The sequence below is a fragment of the Heptranchias perlo genome, chromosome 5, assembly GCF_035084215.1.
Source record: "Heptranchias perlo isolate sHepPer1 chromosome 5, sHepPer1.hap1, whole genome shotgun sequence".
In the NCBI taxonomy this organism is placed as follows: Eukaryota; Metazoa; Chordata; class Chondrichthyes; order Hexanchiformes; family Hexanchidae; genus Heptranchias; species Heptranchias perlo.
Genome location: NC_090329.1, coordinates 124,938,322 through 124,954,259, shown reverse-complemented (window position 1 = coordinate 124,954,259; position 15,938 = coordinate 124,938,322). Strand labels below are relative to the sequence as shown.

General features: G+C 44.7%; 1 protein-coding gene across 1 annotated transcript; it reads right to left on the bottom strand.

Annotated features, from left to right (window-relative positions):
* Positions 1-1,058: 1,058 nt before the first annotated feature.
* On the bottom strand, positions 1,059-13,411 carry LOC137321525 (uncharacterized). Its single transcript, XM_067983922.1, has 4 exons — positions 13,228-13,411; positions 9,776-9,905; positions 6,473-6,647; positions 1,059-3,071 (listed from the first exon to the last, which is right to left on the bottom strand). The coding sequence occupies exons 1-4, from the start codon at positions 13,369-13,371 to the stop codon at positions 2,906-2,908; spliced, it is 615 nt and encodes a 204-aa protein (XP_067840023.1). The 5' UTR covers positions 13,372-13,411; the 3' UTR covers positions 1,059-2,905.
* Between the last annotated feature and the right edge of the window lie 2,527 nt (positions 13,412-15,938).

Sequence of the window (15,938 nt, the reverse complement as noted above, 5' to 3'; positions counted from 1 at the left end):
CCTCCATCCCGTGACTTCATTAGTGAAATCCCATTAACAGAGTTCTAATCACTCTTCAGAGTGAAGTTGAACAGATTCAAGTGTCAGGCTGCACGGAGATGTGACTGTCACCTGAAGAATATGGAGCCCATTCTCCAGGTGCTACGTTCCTCACTAAATTACTCTGTGGGCAAGAAATTGGACCTTGACACACCTTTTTATGGGCGTAAAATGGGAGCAATGAGGTCCAATTTCGGGGTCCAACATCCTGCGTCCCCAAGATTCCTGAAAAACATCTTTCCCAAAGGGTCGGGTCATTTTTCAGGCGTCTGGGGTGGTCGCCTGTAAAAGGTATTATTTTTTCTTATTATTCACCTGGAACCAGTACTCCTGCCAGCAATGTTCAGCCCCCCTCTCATTGTAGTTCACCCCCTCCTCTCCCGGCAATTACCTGAGGTGATGGACAAGCTGCTTCTGGAGCCACGGCAGACGCCGGCAATTGACCCAAATTATTGCAGAGTCCCGAGGCCCAATGTTGAACTGGCTTTGGGCCTCACGGTTAGGGTGGGTGCTGTCTGCGCAGCCCCGATTCTGGGCCTGAAACCAGGACCAGACTCATTTTCACCCCTCTGTCTGTTCGTTCTTTCTCACTCTTTATTTTTACACTTCAATATTCTGATTGAATCATTGCACTGAAATCTGAAAAGTTTATCTAATATGAAACATAGAAACATAGAACATAGGAGCAGGAGTAGGCCATTTGGCCCTTCGAGCCTGCTCCACCATTCAATATGATCATGGCTGATCCCCAATCTCAATACCATATTCCCGCTCTCTCCCCATATCCCTGGATGCCTTCTGTGTCTAGAAATCTATCTATCTCCTTCTTAAATATATTCAGTGACTTGGCCTCCTCAGCCTTCTATGGTAGAGAATTCCACAGGTTCACCTCCCTCTGAGTGAAGAAATTTCACCTCATCTCAGTCCTAAATGTCCTACCCAGTATAGGTATAGTCATGTGATCAGTGACCAGTTTTATTTCTGAGTAAGAATCTAACATGAGACCAAGTGTTGTGATGCATCACCCTCTTTATTTCACAGTGAGAATACGTTCCCAGCAGTTTGAAAAACAAAAGACAAACAAAGGCTAGAAGACAATGGATTATTTACACCACAAGAGAAGCCTGTGAATGGGCCGCCTGTTAACAGGAGCAATATCTGAATAGATCATTTTCTCAATCACAGATTCAGTCCGTGTATATTCCAAGTGTGAGCACCCAGTATAGGTGTGAGGAGATCTGAATCTGAAATTTATACTATCATCCGTTTCTGGATTTGCGCTGATCTGACTATGGCCAAACTGGGGGTCCCCATTAGCAGGTTTCTCCAGTGAGTGTATTGCTCTTCCTACAGTTCACAGCGTCCAGTCGACACTGTCTGTTATACAGTCAATTCCCATCAATATTTCAGAGTACAGGAGACAGAACAATTTAAACACAGGAGGAAATTCTTCAAGATGATGTAATGAAAGCCTCAACATTTTACAAATATTAAACACACTGTGCTTTTACAGTTCAAATATTCTCTTAATTGTTCAGTGTTGAACTAACTCTTGCAGATAAAATGCACATCATGTTGTCTAAACCATTTAACTGAATGAATTATGTTGTTAGTTGCTGAATATTTGAGGCTGAGTGGACAATCTGCCCCAGGAAAGACATACTTTTGCTGGGCATCAAAAGGAGTGTGAGAGGGGCCTGGTGACAGCTTGCTCTGTGGAAGCACCTGGTCTCTGCCTGTGGTCAGCAACTCACAGAGTGAGAGACCCCAGGTACGATCCCACATCTGACCACTCCATGATTCCACATGGAACAACTTCAATACTCTGTGCTCTGAAACACTTTCCATTTTCTATTGGCTCTTTTCACATCACCTTTAAATGTTCTGATCAGCATGACTGGGATAAACAGAAACATAACCCATCGCTGTGTGAAGATAGAACATCCTGGAACGAGATCTGCCACCAGATCCATCTCAATCTCAGTCTGTGCACGATTCATTTAAATTACGATTACAGAAAAGGGAAATTAATGCGGAGATTAATCCCTCTTACCCAAAGATAGGCCCACTATAAAAAGTGTGATAACCAGGTAGTGTCGGATAGAAGACGAGAGCCCGAAACTTGCTGGTCTTCCAGTGCAAGTCCTCGACCGAGTGTTGCCGATTGGCACATTCCAAGGTCCAGGACTACGTGCTGAGGGACACACTGAAGCTGGGTGCAGCCGCCACAAAGGGTCTGTGGGGAAAGCAACCGTTTAGGGCCTTCCCGCCATTGTGTACCGAAGGGCTACAATCAGGGAAAACCCACTCGGCCCCAGAATGTAAAATACAAATTTATGTCATGAAATGTAATGTATCTGTAATGAATCTGTAATCAACGAGCTGTATTGATTGTAATGCAATGAGGCACCCGAGAGTGTCATGAACTGTAATTATGTACGATGTGTAACTGTATTGTTGGAATCATATTTGAATTGTACTTTATGTATCTTGCAAATTGTATAATCTGTATTGTGTACATTTGAAATATGATATGACAACTGTATTGTATGTATTTTTGCAAGTTTTATGAATAAAGTATATTTTTTGAAAGAAAAACTCGAGCCTTGTCTTCAGTGCAGCAGTGTGGGTGGGAGAGAAAACCTGCCAACTGCCAGGAAAGGGCAGTATTTATAAACAGGGTCACCATGCACAGGGCTCTTGGGATGGGACATGGGGAGAATCGATCAAAATCCCAATACTGTCTCATGCACAGGGTTAAATCCAATGTGTAGTTGGTAGGAGGCCCACCTGAAGATTAAGGATAGAGTTAAGCACATCTCACTGTTTGATATCTGTAAAGGTAATAGAACCTTTCAGAAACATTCTACTGTTCCTTCTTCAGAAAGACTATTTGCATTAGCCCATGTCTCTTATACCAAGCAATAAAAAAGAAACTCTTATAAAAGGATCGTTGACCATCTTCCAAGTCCTTCATGAATTCCTTGACCAGTGAGCCATAGTTTTGGACGTCAGTCTTGTCATGGAAAGTCCTGCAAAATAATTAGGAATGAAAAGACTTTTAATTTCTCCAATCAAAGCCTGTATGAAAACCAAGCAGGTTGACAGAAAGATGGTCTCATCACTCCCACCGGCCTTGGTAAATGGGATCACAGAATTACCCCCTGGGAATTTAAAACTAGGAATGTTCGCCATTTGGAGGCCTCTGAATTCACCATCCCCCAGTCCCTCTGTTGCCCCAATCCCGTAATCCTGATGGCTATCTCCTTATAAGGAGTCAAGGGTCATAGGTTTGGAGACCACCCTTCTGTCGCCTAGTGCTGCCCTCTGTTATTTGTGGCCTTCTAATCCCAGCAGATATGAAAAGGACCAATGCAAGAAATAAGAACATAAGAACATAAGAAATAGGAGCAGGAGTAGGCCAATCGGCCTCTCGAGCCTGCTCCGCCATTCAATAAGATCATGGCTGATCTGATCCTAACCTCAAATCTAAATTCATGTCCAATTTCCTGCCCGCTCCCTGTAACCCCTAATTCCCTTTACTTCTAGGAAACTGTCGATTTCTGTTTTAAATTTATTTAATGATGTAGCTTCCACAGCTTCCTGGGGCAGCAAATTCCACAGACCGACGACCCTCTGAGTGAAGAAGTTTCTCCTCAACTCGGTTTTGAAAGAGCAGCCCCTTATTCTAAGATTATGCCCCCTAGTTCGAGTTTCACCCATCCTTGGGAACATCCTTACCGCATCCACCCGATCAAGCCCCTTCACAATCTTATATGTTTCAATAAGATCGCCTCTCATTCTTCTGAACTCCAATGAGTAGAGTCCCAATCTACTCAACCTATCCTCATATGTCCATCCCCTCATCCCCGGGATTAACCGAGTGAACCTTCTTTGTACTGCCTCGAGAGCAAGTATGTCTCTTCTTAAGTATGGACACCAAAACTGTATGCAGTATTCCAGGTGCCGTCTCACCAATACCTTATATAACTGCAGCAATACCTCCCTGTTTTTATATTCTATCCCCCTAGCAATAAAAGCCAACATTCCATTGGCCTTCTTGATCACCTGCTGCACCTGCATACTAACTTTTTGAATTTCTTGCACTAGGACCCCCAGATCCCTTTGTACTGCAGTACTTTCCAGTTTCTCGCCATTAAGATAATAACTTGCTCACTCATTTTTCCTGCCAAAGTGCACATCCTCACATTTTCCAATATTGTATTGCATCTGCCAAATCTCCGCCCACTCACCCAGCCTGTCTATAATTCCCTGTAGGTTTTTTATGTCCTCCTCACTCTCCACTTTCCCTCCCATCTTTGTATCATCTGCAAACTTTGATATGTTACACTCGGTCCCCTCCTCCAAATCGTTAATATAGATTGAAAAGAGTTGGGGACCCAGCACCGACCCCTGAGGAACACCAATGGCTACTGGTTGCCAGTCCGAGAATGAACCATTTATCCCAACTCTCTGCTTCCTGTTAGATAACCAGTCCTCCACCCATGCCAGAATATTACCCCCAATCCAGTGATTCTTTATCTTGAGCAATAATCTTTTATGTGGCACCTTGTTGAATGCCTTCTGGAAGTCTAAATACACTATGTCCACTGGTTCCCCTTTATCCACCCTTCATTGTGAGACATGATCAGTTCTACCAATGTTACCAGGACAACAGCCACCTGATGTGAGTGTGCGAACATGGAGCTGTGAGACCCTTGTACTGGTGTCACATCCCTGGTGCTTCATATTTAACCCATTAATAAACAACATGGACGGCACAGTGGTTTGGTAACATGGCCCAGAGAAACAGATGAGAATGAGCATGTCTGGGATCAGCAGTTGGTAAAGTGCCCTGCGTTCCCCCTCTGTGATGCTGCTCCAAGTGAGGAGCAATAAAGAAGCTTGGAAAGATAATCTCTGAAAGTGATGTCACTAGTTCACACACTTACATTCACAGAAATCAAAGATTTTCTTTCTCACCAACTCCCAGGTTGGGGCCTCAAGTGAGACTGCATTGATGCACTGTGTCATCTCCAACCATGGTGCTCTGACAGTTCTCTTTATTGCTGGGAGGTCTCTCCTCCAATTAAGGTCTCCCTTAGCTGGAGCACATCCTGCCCCAGGCCCGCCATTGCCTGATCGCTGTGTGGGGTTATTCTGCACCCAGTTATTTATTTAGGTAAAATCTAAGATGCAACTTCAAGGGCAGCTAGCAGCCCTGTGAGAGCTGTTGTGATTGTTTTATTAATTATAATCTGGAGTAAGTAGTCTTCATACAACAACTCTACCACATACTGCCAACCCATATAAAGAGTGACCACATCCAGCCTTCATTTCTATCTCAGAAACTCCTCCTGCACCACATTCTGTACATTTAGAGGAAATAATCCCACTTTCTCTGAGCTTTCTGGATATGAGGGCTAATTCCCTGATTGGGGGGTTCCTGGATCGATGCTCACAGGGAGCAGTTAGTCAATCACAGGCCCAAAACCCCTGATTTTCTGTTAACAATTTAAACAGACTGAAAATCAGACCCCAAGGGCCGTGATCTCCCAACCTGCGATCCCTCCGATCACCACTCCTCGGTGGGAACACCCAGTCCTGGAATCTCCACAGATGATAAAATAATACTACAGCTGCTAACAAAAGGTGCACTGACAGAGAGGAGGACACTGTCTACATTGGGGTTCATGCTGTGTAGTGACCCTCATTGACAGTGTGAGTTGGTGAATGTGGAGTGAGGAAATGACTGGGCCCAGCTCTGAGTCTCTCTCTGATCAGTAAATCACACTGACGTTCATCGCCCAGACACATATGTGGAAAATATCCCCTCCACAGGGCACTGGAGGGTGGGCGGTAACACTGGAACCGTGTAATTCATGACTCTGATCAGAAGAGAGCAGATAAAGGGACATTTAAGATCACTACAGTAGAATGGAACATCTAACATCTCAATGAAATGATGTTAGATTTTGGGTGCGGAATTGATCAAAGAAAGTGAAAGTGTTTCCCAAAAATACAGAATGTGGTGCGTGTGAGAATATCTGAAATACAGGAGCCGGCCCCATTATTGTTACAATAGAGGAGTCTAATACTAATGGGACAATCCAGCAGAGAAAAGCCCAACTACTTTAGTTACAAGGTATAGATTTCACATCCTGGGATCGTGTCCCGAGGAATTGTGGGTCCGCCATGTCCAGTGCTCCAGATGAACCTGAGTAATGTGAGTGTGGAGGTCCAGCCGTGTCCTCAGAAGAAGGAACTGAAGGATGTGAGACATGAAATACCTCATTACATGATCAATATTGGCCAACGTCCCCACCTGACTGGACCAGCCCGTTAATCACAGTCTAACTACAGGCTGAGTGGTGTTACCATGGCAGCCGTTGTTGAGAAATATCAATCACAACAAACTACCAACTAAGCTCACCTGATAAAATAATGAAGAGAAGATTCCTTTATAATTTTAACTGTTGGATCAGTTGGTTCGGGTGGACTGATGATCAAAGGAGGTAAATTAAGGGACACATTGAATTTCTGCTGCACTGTCCCATCTACCAAGTGTCCTTGAATCACCCAAGGTGCACTGACAGGAACAATTGTAGCTGCAGACAAAGAAAAACAGTTACAGCATTTTACTAGCAGATCACCGTGGAGTTGCTCAGAGTGAATCAGAAGTTACAGGTGGGGGCAGGGGGAACGGCACTGGGGTGGACCTTATTAAAAGCTTTTTCAAATCTGGATGAACCACATCCACTGCATTTCCTTCATCCCTCGTCTCGATTATTTCGTCAAAGAATTCTATCAGTTTGGTCAGGTGTGACCTGCCGTTTCGAAATCTGTGTTGATTCGCTCTGATTAAATCCGGATTCTCCAAATACTGAGTAATTCCATCCTCTATTCTAGACTCTGGGACCCCTGAAATTCTGGAGGCCCTGCTCCACCTCCGGAAATACCTTTGGGGTTGACCCTCATCTGAAATGACAGGGCCGGGGTCATTTCCACAGTGTGGGTGGGCAGCCCGTGTCTGTAGAGGTGCAACAGAGGGCACTCGCTCTGCTGTGTTGGTGACAGGTGGAGCGGCATCTTATATGGGAAGGGCCGAAGAGAAAAGATAAGCAAATTTCTTTCAATTCTCCACAGGGAGCAAAAGGGCATCACCGTAAAGAAGATCGACACTCTGGGATCGGGTCCCCAGTCTTGAGACCGTCCTATGGTCCAGTTCTCAGGTTGGGTACTGAGTGCAATTCCCAGTTCGTCGGGGAATCTCCACAGTCTCACCTCCAAGGTTTACTGCATAAACAGGGGGTATGTTGGGGGAGAATGGGGGGGGAGAGTGGGGTAGAATGGGGGGAGAGTGGGGCGGAGAGTGGGTGGGCGGGGGCACGGAGGACCCACCTCCCCACCCCCCAATTAGAATTTATGAAGCTTCTTACAGGAGCTGTAAACCCGGTTGATCAGGATACCGCTCAAAACTCACCATTCCTGCCCTTCCCCAACCCTGGATTTTCAGGTGCCAGGTATTGATCAATAACTGAAGTGAGTTCTAGTGGGCGAGATGTTCCTCACTTATCTCTGTCACCTGTTCTGAGGATACTTTTCCCATTTGTCACACCCCAGTTCTCTGGCACAATTTAACCATAGTTAGAGCCTCTGATATTTCTTCTCCAGCTTTCCTCAGGTATAAACCATCAGGTCCCAGTGATTGGTCTACCATCATGGGGAGAAATTTAACTCAATACTGCCTGTTTTTCCAGCATAAAATCAGCGTTCGACCCCTGAGTTTCATGTTGTGATCTGTCGTGCCTAAACTGCGCTGGAAGTGCAACAGATGCCAACCTTTCTCGGACGATTATTATTCTGCCAGGGCACCCACCTGAAACAGGCATGCAGTTCCTTAAATATGCAAATTGGGGTCTTAAGGGTTGTAGAACCCCAAATGTGAAATTCAGGTAGAAATGGCCGAGTTTGTCCATTTCGCTCATGCAGCTCGACGGCATTTAATTCGGGCCGATGCCGATTTGTACCCCTTCCAAATCCTCTTCAAATATGTTCCATTGCTGATCTATGGTTCTATTTGCCCATGTTCCTTCTATTTAAACTGGAAAAGGTCCCATTTTACACTGTTATAATTTGGCTTTTTCCTTTTCTTTTTGCTTTTCTATTCTTACACCGAACCCAAATAGTCGTCACTGTTTCCCAATGTTCCATACTGTTAGTTCACCTATTTGCTCCATTTCATTACCCAGAACCAGGTCTAGTCGTTCCTCCTCTCTCAGGTAGAATGAAGCAACATACTGAAAACAGTCCTGAACACACTGCAGCACCACCTCCCCTTCTCACCACAAACATTTTCCCTGTCCCAGTATATTTTTTGACAATTAATTGATGACTAATTGGATAGCCCTTTCAAAGAGCCGGCACAGGCACGATGGGCTGAATGGCCTCCTACTGTGCTGTATGAATCGATAATTCTAATTAAATTCTCCCACAATTATTCCATTTTTATTTAGACATGATTCTCTAATTTGTCTCCAAATTTTACCCTCAATTTCTTTCCACTGTTTGTCAGTCTGTAACAGACCCCCAGTAATGTCACTGATCCCTTCCTATTCCTCAGCTGAATGAAAAGGAAATTTGTTTGTCCCACTTCTCTATTTAAATCCTAGAGCTCTCTGATATTGTTTCCAATTAATACTGCTGCTCCTCCTCCCTTTATTCCGTCCCTCCTGAAAGTTTTATACCCAGGATTATTGAATCACCAATGCTGACCCGGCTGTAGCCCTGCTTCACTTACAGATATTAGGTCATGAATTTCTGTTTTAATCAATGACCATTCTATAATTTTGTTTCTTATCTCTGTGAATTAAAACACATCGATTTTTGTTTGGATTCAGTTGTTTACTAAATTTTTACCATTTTGTCTTATATATTTTTATCCTGAGTCTGGGTCAACTCAAAAAACAAACTCTGGAAATGTTGTGTGATACCAAAAATGGCCCAGAAATTCCAGGATGGTTCTACGGTCTCCATGGTAACTTGAGCAGGAGACCAATGGAAACCCTGATAAAAAGGGGAAGACCTGGTTACATTGGTTGTCCATCATTCCTGCCAGTTTCCACAATGCGTTGTTAGGGAAAGAGCTTCTTTCTGCCTCTTACAGGGTGAATGGTGGGCTGATGTAGGGGCCAGAGTGTGGACTCCCCAAGCCAGGAGTTCCTTCCATGGGGCCCAGTGTTTCAATGGCACCAGGCACACCGAGAAAGATGATGTGTATTGGGCTCCACAGGGGCACATGTGGGCTCCACTGGTGGGATCTAAGCCTGGCAAGGTGTATGGACTCTGGAGAGGACAACTTAATTTTGAGAAACTTATCTCCTGGATCAGCCTCCACACTCAGGGGCCAATTAGACCCATAACTGGGGTTTGGAGGGGCCTTGACATTTCACCCTCCCTTCAGGTGGCGACCACACCAGATTCATGGTGCACGGGGCAGGTCGCTGCCAAAGTAGCACCCTAAACGTGGAACCCTCCCAGTGACCCCATAAACTCTGGCAGGGGGTGTGCTGGAGGACATCAGTGGGCACAATCCCAGAACAAGCTCCAGGATGGCCAACTGTGGAATTGTGGGACCCATGTATCTCTCTATACAGGTAGTTTCAAATAAGACAGGTCAAACAGTGAAAGTTTGCTTTACATTCCGTCTTGTTACACTGATGAAGATCTGATATACCTGCAGCATTGGAAAAATATGAATATTTCAAAAGTTTGTCCATGCCAGTAATTACTGCATTCTTCATATCCATTCCACTAACTTCTGTTACAACCCATTGCAGGGTTGGAAATTCATTCTCTTCGTAAGTCTAAGAGAACAAGTAAAAAAATATTAGCTCATGGCATCACTGTACAGTTACTGAAAAAAAACCTGTGTTGAGGGGACTGTCCTCGGTACCGAGGTCTGGGAGCAGTATTCATGTCCTGGATGGACTGGGCTTTAAAAAGAGTTCGGAGTTTTTGATGGGAGTCTGAGCATCAGCACTTCATGATTCACCTTGTTTTCTCTTTTATTCATTTACCCTCAAATAATGAAGCAGTCCAAGCCTGCATGCAGCAAGATCTGGACAACATCCAGGCTTGGGCTCATAAGTGGCAACTAACATTCGCACCAGACAAGTGCCAGGCAATGACCATCTCCAACAGAAGAGAGTCTAATCACCTCCCCTTGACATTCAACGGCATTGCCATCGCCGAATCCCCCATCATCAACATCCTGGGGGTCACCATTGACCAGAAACTTAACTGGACCAGCCATATTAAAACTGTGGCTGCAAGAGCAGGTCAGAGGCTGGGTATTCTGCGGCGAGTGATTCACCTCCTGACTCCCCAAAGCCTTTCCACCATCTACAAGGCACAAGTGTGTTAAAGGGTGTAAGAGAAATGACAGCCATCCGTGGCTAAGTAAAGAAATTAAGGATAGTATCTGACTAAAAACAAGGACATATAAGGTAGCCACACTTCGTGGGAGGATAGAAGATTGGGAAGTCTTCAAAAGACAGCAAAAAGTAACTAAAGGATTGATTGAGAAAGGGAAGATAGATTAAGAAAGGGAAGATAGATTATGAAAATAAATTAGCAAAAAATATAAAAACAGATAGCAAGAGTTTCTACAGTTATATAAAAAGAAAAAGGGTGGCTAAGGCAAACGTAGGTCCCTTAGAGGATGAGACCGGGAAATTAATGGTGGGAAACATGGAGATGGCAAAAATGCTGAACAAATATTTTGTTTCAGTCTTTACGGTAGAGAACACGAAGAATAACCCAACACTGGACAAACAGGGGGCTCTAGCGGGGGACGAGCTAAATACAATTAAAATCACTAAGGAATTGGTACTCAGTAAATGAATGGGACTCAAGGCGGATAAATCCCCTGGACCTGATGGCTTACATCCGAGGGTCTTGAGGGAAGTGGCAGTTGGGATTGTGGATGCTTTGGTAATAATTTTCCAAAATTCTCTGGACTCGGCAAAGGTCCCGGCAGATTGGAAAACTGCTAATGTAACACCCTTATTTAAAAAGGGTAGTAGGCAGAAGGCTGGAAATTATAGACCAGTTAGCCTAACATCTGTGATGGGTAAAATTTTGGAGTCTATTATTAAGGAGACAGTAGCAGAACATTTGGATAAACATAATTTAATAGGACAAAGTCAGCATGGCTTTACTAAGGGGAAGTCATGTCTGACAAATTTGCTTGAGTTCTTTGAGGACATAACGTACAGGGTGGATAAAGGGGAACCAGTGGACGTAGTGTATTTAGACTTCCAGAAGGCATTCGACAAGGTGCCACATAAAAGATTATTGCTCAAGATAAAGAATCACTGGATTGGGGGTAATATTCTGGCATGGGTGGAGGATTGGTTATCTAACAGGAAGCAGAGAGTTGGGATGAATGGTTCATTCTTGGACTGGCAACCAGTAGCCAATGGTGTTCCGCAGGGGTCGGTGCTGGGTCCCCAACTCTTTACAATCTATATTAACGATTTGGAGGAGGGGACCGAGTGTAACATATCAAAGTTTGCAGATGATACAAAGATGGGAGGGAAAGTAGAGAGTGAGGAGGACATAAAAAACCTACAGGGGGATATAGACAGGCTGGGTGAGTGGGCGGAGATTTGGCAGATGCAATACAATATTGGAAAATGTGAGGTTATGCACTTTGGCAGGAAAAATCAGAGAGCAAGTTATTATCTTAATGGCGAGCAACTGGAAAGTACTGCAGTACAAAGGGATCTGGGGGTCCTAGTGCAAGAAAATCAAAAAGTTCGTACGCAGGTGCAGCAGGTGATCAAGAAGGCCAATGGAATGTTGGTTTTTATTGCTAGGGGGATAGAATATAAAAACAGAGAGGTATTGCTGCAGTTATATAAGGTATTGGTGAGACGGCACCTGGAATACTGCACACAGTTTTGGTGTCCATACTTAAGAAAAGACATACTTGCTCGCGAGGCAGTACAAAGAAGGTTCACTCGGTTAATCCCGGGGTGAGGGGTTGGACATATGAGGAGAGGTTGAGTAGATTGGGACTCTACCCATTGGAGTTCAGAAGAATGAGAGGCGATCTTATTGAAACATATAAGATTGTGAAGGGGCTTGATCGGGTGGATGCGGTAAGGATGTTCCCAAGGATGGGTGAAACTAGAACTCGGGGGGATAATCTTAAAATAAGGGGCTGCTCTTTCAAAACCGAGATGAGGAGAAACTTCTTCACTCAGAGGGTAGTAGGTCTGTGGAATTTGCTGCCCCAGGAAGCTGTGGAAGCCACATCATTAAATAAATTTAAAACAGAAATCGACAGTTTCCTAGAAGTAAAGGGAATTAGGGGTTACGGGGAGCGGGCAGGAAATTGGACATGAATTTAGATTTGAGGTTAGGATCAGATCAGCCATGATCTTATTGAATGGCGGAGCAGGCTGGAGAGGCCGATTGGCCTACTCCTGCTCCTATTTCTTATGTTCTTACGTAAGTCAGGAGTGTGATGGAATACTCTCCACTTGCCTGGATGAGTGCAGCTCCAACAACACTCAAGAAACTCGACATCATCCAGGACAAAGCAGCCCACTTGATTGGCACCCCATCCACCACCCTAAACATTCACTCCCTTCACCACCGGCGCACTGTGCCTGTTGTGTGTACCATCCACAGGATGCACTGCAGCAACTCGCCAAGGCTTCTTCGACAGCACCTCCCAAACCCATGACCTCTACCACCTAGAAGGACAAGAGCAGCAGGTACATGGGAACAACACCACCTGCATGTTCCCCTCCAAGTTACACACCATCCCGACTTGGAAATATATCGTCGTTCCTTCATCGTCGCTGGGTCAAAATCCTGGAATTCCCTTCCGAACAGCACTGTGGGAGAACCTTCACCACACGGACTGCAGCGGTTCAAGAAGGCGGCTCATCACTACCTTCTCAAGGGCAATTAGGGATGGGCAATAAATGCTGGCCTTGCCAGCGACGCCCACATCCCATGAACGAATAAAAATAAAACCCTTAGTTGCGTCCTGCACTATTAGCCTCGGTCCTTCACGTTAGATTTTCGATTAAAACCATAGAGAATGTAATGAAAAGTAAAATGAACTGGCACAAACATGACAGCAAACAGTGGACTCCTAACTATACTTACTCCGTGTGAGGTGAACGACAGGGGCTCAAGGCAGTAAACTTCATGGCAGAAATCGATCACCTCTTGATCTGCTCCTGTTCCTGTAATTTGAAGCCCGAGTAGGACAGACAGAGTTAAGCAGAGTCTCAGCATCTTGGTGTCCATTCTGATCACTGTTGAACGCACTGATTGACTCTCAGGCCCTTCAGGTGGATCTGGTGTTTGAGCAGCGAGTTCAGATCTTTTTATACTGTTTTATAAAGATGATTTTGAATACAACTATCTGCAGGCAGGAACATTAGATGCTGGAGAGAAAAGCAGGTGATATATTATGGAAATGTTGCTTTGTTCCAACCTTGTGATGGATTTAGAAATCATTAACTCTCTGAGTGCCGGATCCAGGGAAGTCTGAACACCCGGGGCAGCTCCCATTTTTTAAATGATACCAGCTCACACACTGTAAGGCTGGAAAACTCCCCAATAATACAGTAATAACATTGATGAAGTGTCAGGAGTGGCTTGTTCTGTGTGTTACAATTCAGCCTCTCCCAAAACTCTCTCCTTGTTCTCTGTAAAAGGCAGATTCCATTATCAGGCCCATTCCTCGAGGGAGATATCCGTGTTGGACGATTGTGAATCATCACCCGTTTTACACTCTGCTCGATTTATTTTTCCATTGGAGTCAATCGAAAGAAAGAAAGAACCTGCATTTATATAGCGCCTTTCACAACCTCAGGACGTCCTAAAGTGCATTACAGCCTATGAAGTACTTTTGAAGTGTCATCACTGTTGCAACGTAGGAGACACAGCAGCCAATTTGCACACAGCAAGCTCCCATATACAGCAATGAGATAATGACCAGATCATCTATTTTAGGTGTTGGTTGAGGGATAAATATTGGCCAGAACACTGGGAGAACTCTACTGCTCTTCTTCAAATAGTGCTGTTGGATCTTTTACATCAACCTGAAAGGGCCTTGGTTTAACATTTCATGTGAAATACGGATGAGATGTTAAATTGAATAGAAAAGAAAAACGGGCCGGGTATAAATTGGGTAAGATATAAAACGGGCAGGGTGTAAAACGGGTGGGGAGTAAAACGGGCGGGGTTAATGATTCAGGTGTAAGACTGAAAGCTGAGAGGCTGGGATATCTTTCAGTTTTCAGTTCTGAGGAAGGTCTTACAGCTACTCTTATTGTTGTAAGATTCTCAAAATTCACAGATCCCCCAAAACTCGGAGAAAAACCCGAAAGAAAGTCACCTTTTCCCTGAGTATGGAAAAACTTTGGACCTTGACTGTAATCCTAAAATGGAAGGATAGGTGAGAGGTCACCAGACGAATCCACCACAACACACAGTGGAATGCGGGAGAATTACTGCTTCAGACATGTCTCTGTTTTAATGCAAAGCCTACATCAGGTGGTCAACATTCAGCACTAATTCGAAAGGCAGTCGGCCATTGAAAGAGGGAACTGCTCCAGACTTGGTGGGGCCATGTCTTTGTTTTAAAGCAAAACCGATCAACACCTAGGACGTTGGATACAAAAGGAAGCCTTGTGTGACAAGCTCTAAAAATCGTAATTAACAATGACCCATCGCGAGAAGCAATTGCAACATGATGAGGGACCATCAAAAAGCCATCAAAGATTCTTAAGGACTTTGTATGAACTGTTTCAACAGACATGAAATTTTTTTTAAAAGTGACGAAAACCATTGTAAGAGAGGGATATAGAAGTAGAAACTCGATAACTCTCTCTCTTTGTCTGATTCTTGCTGGCGCTTGTGAGCTGCTTGTCTTGTTCTGCCTGTCTCTGGAAGGAAGAGCAGCTTCCAGCGAACAACAAGGCGAGGGGGCAACAGAGAGAAGGTCAGCAGCTCTAGAAGCAGGCCGACACACAAGAAGAAATCAGAGCAACAGCCCCAGTGACTATCGGACACCTCACGGCAACAAGGGCCTTTCGAAACAACCAACCGAATATTACCACCAACCAACCGGGTAATATTGGGCCACCGCGACCAAAGAAAACCAACTCGGGAGAAAACCGAAGATCTGCAAAGTTTCCACTCCACAATCTATTTCTGACTTACCTCTGGGTGAATTACTGTCAAGGATTCATTTGGGGAGCATTATCTCTGGTCCTTGAGAGTCCAACTTAGCTAGTTAGTGGGATTGGGAGGGGTGAGGTATCTTTCGACTGTAATTTCCCTCGTGTGTATCGAAGTGTTCCCCATTTTATTAGAGTGTTAAGATTGTTGTGTTGTATTTTCTCTCTTGAATAAAGGTCAAAGTTTCTTGCACCAAAACCAGTTGTCTGCTGCACTTTGTCACAACCCCCAAATAAGACCAAGATCTAGAACCCAGGGAGTGGGAGCGATTTGAACCACTCAGAAGTCAGAGGTGAAGCTGACACACACCACCACCCCCGACACAGTAAAGAATTCCCTCCATCCCACAAACACAGTTCCATCTCCTTATTGAACTCCATGGCAACAAAGAAAGTTTAAAGTGGGACAGGGAACCAGACCTCGGCCACCAGACAATGGGGAGAGGTGTGGAGACAGATCACCACAAAGTCCACATTGGGCAGAATGGAAGAATCAATTTACAATCATTCCCCAACCATTGAAAACCAGAACCCCTCTCCCCCCACACAACATAAAGATAAATGTAAGGGCATGAGGTGATTTAGGTTGGAGATGCCCCTCCAGTTGCTCTGCCTGTTGCCGGCATT

Excerpts from the sequence above, each read along its gene's own strand:
- LOC137321525 (XM_067983922.1), bottom strand. The coding sequence starts at position 13,371 with ATGGACACCAAGATGCTGAGACTCTGCTTAACTCTGTCTGTCCTACTC. Across the intron at positions 9,906-13,227 it reads TGTCGTTCACCTCACACGGA|ACTTACGAAGAGAATGAATT; the intron begins GTAAGTATAGTT and ends TTGTTCTCTTAG. Across the intron at positions 3,072-6,472 it reads TCTCTTCATTATTTTATCAG|GACTTTCCATGACAAGACTG; the intron begins GTGAGCTTAGTT and ends ATTATTTTGCAG.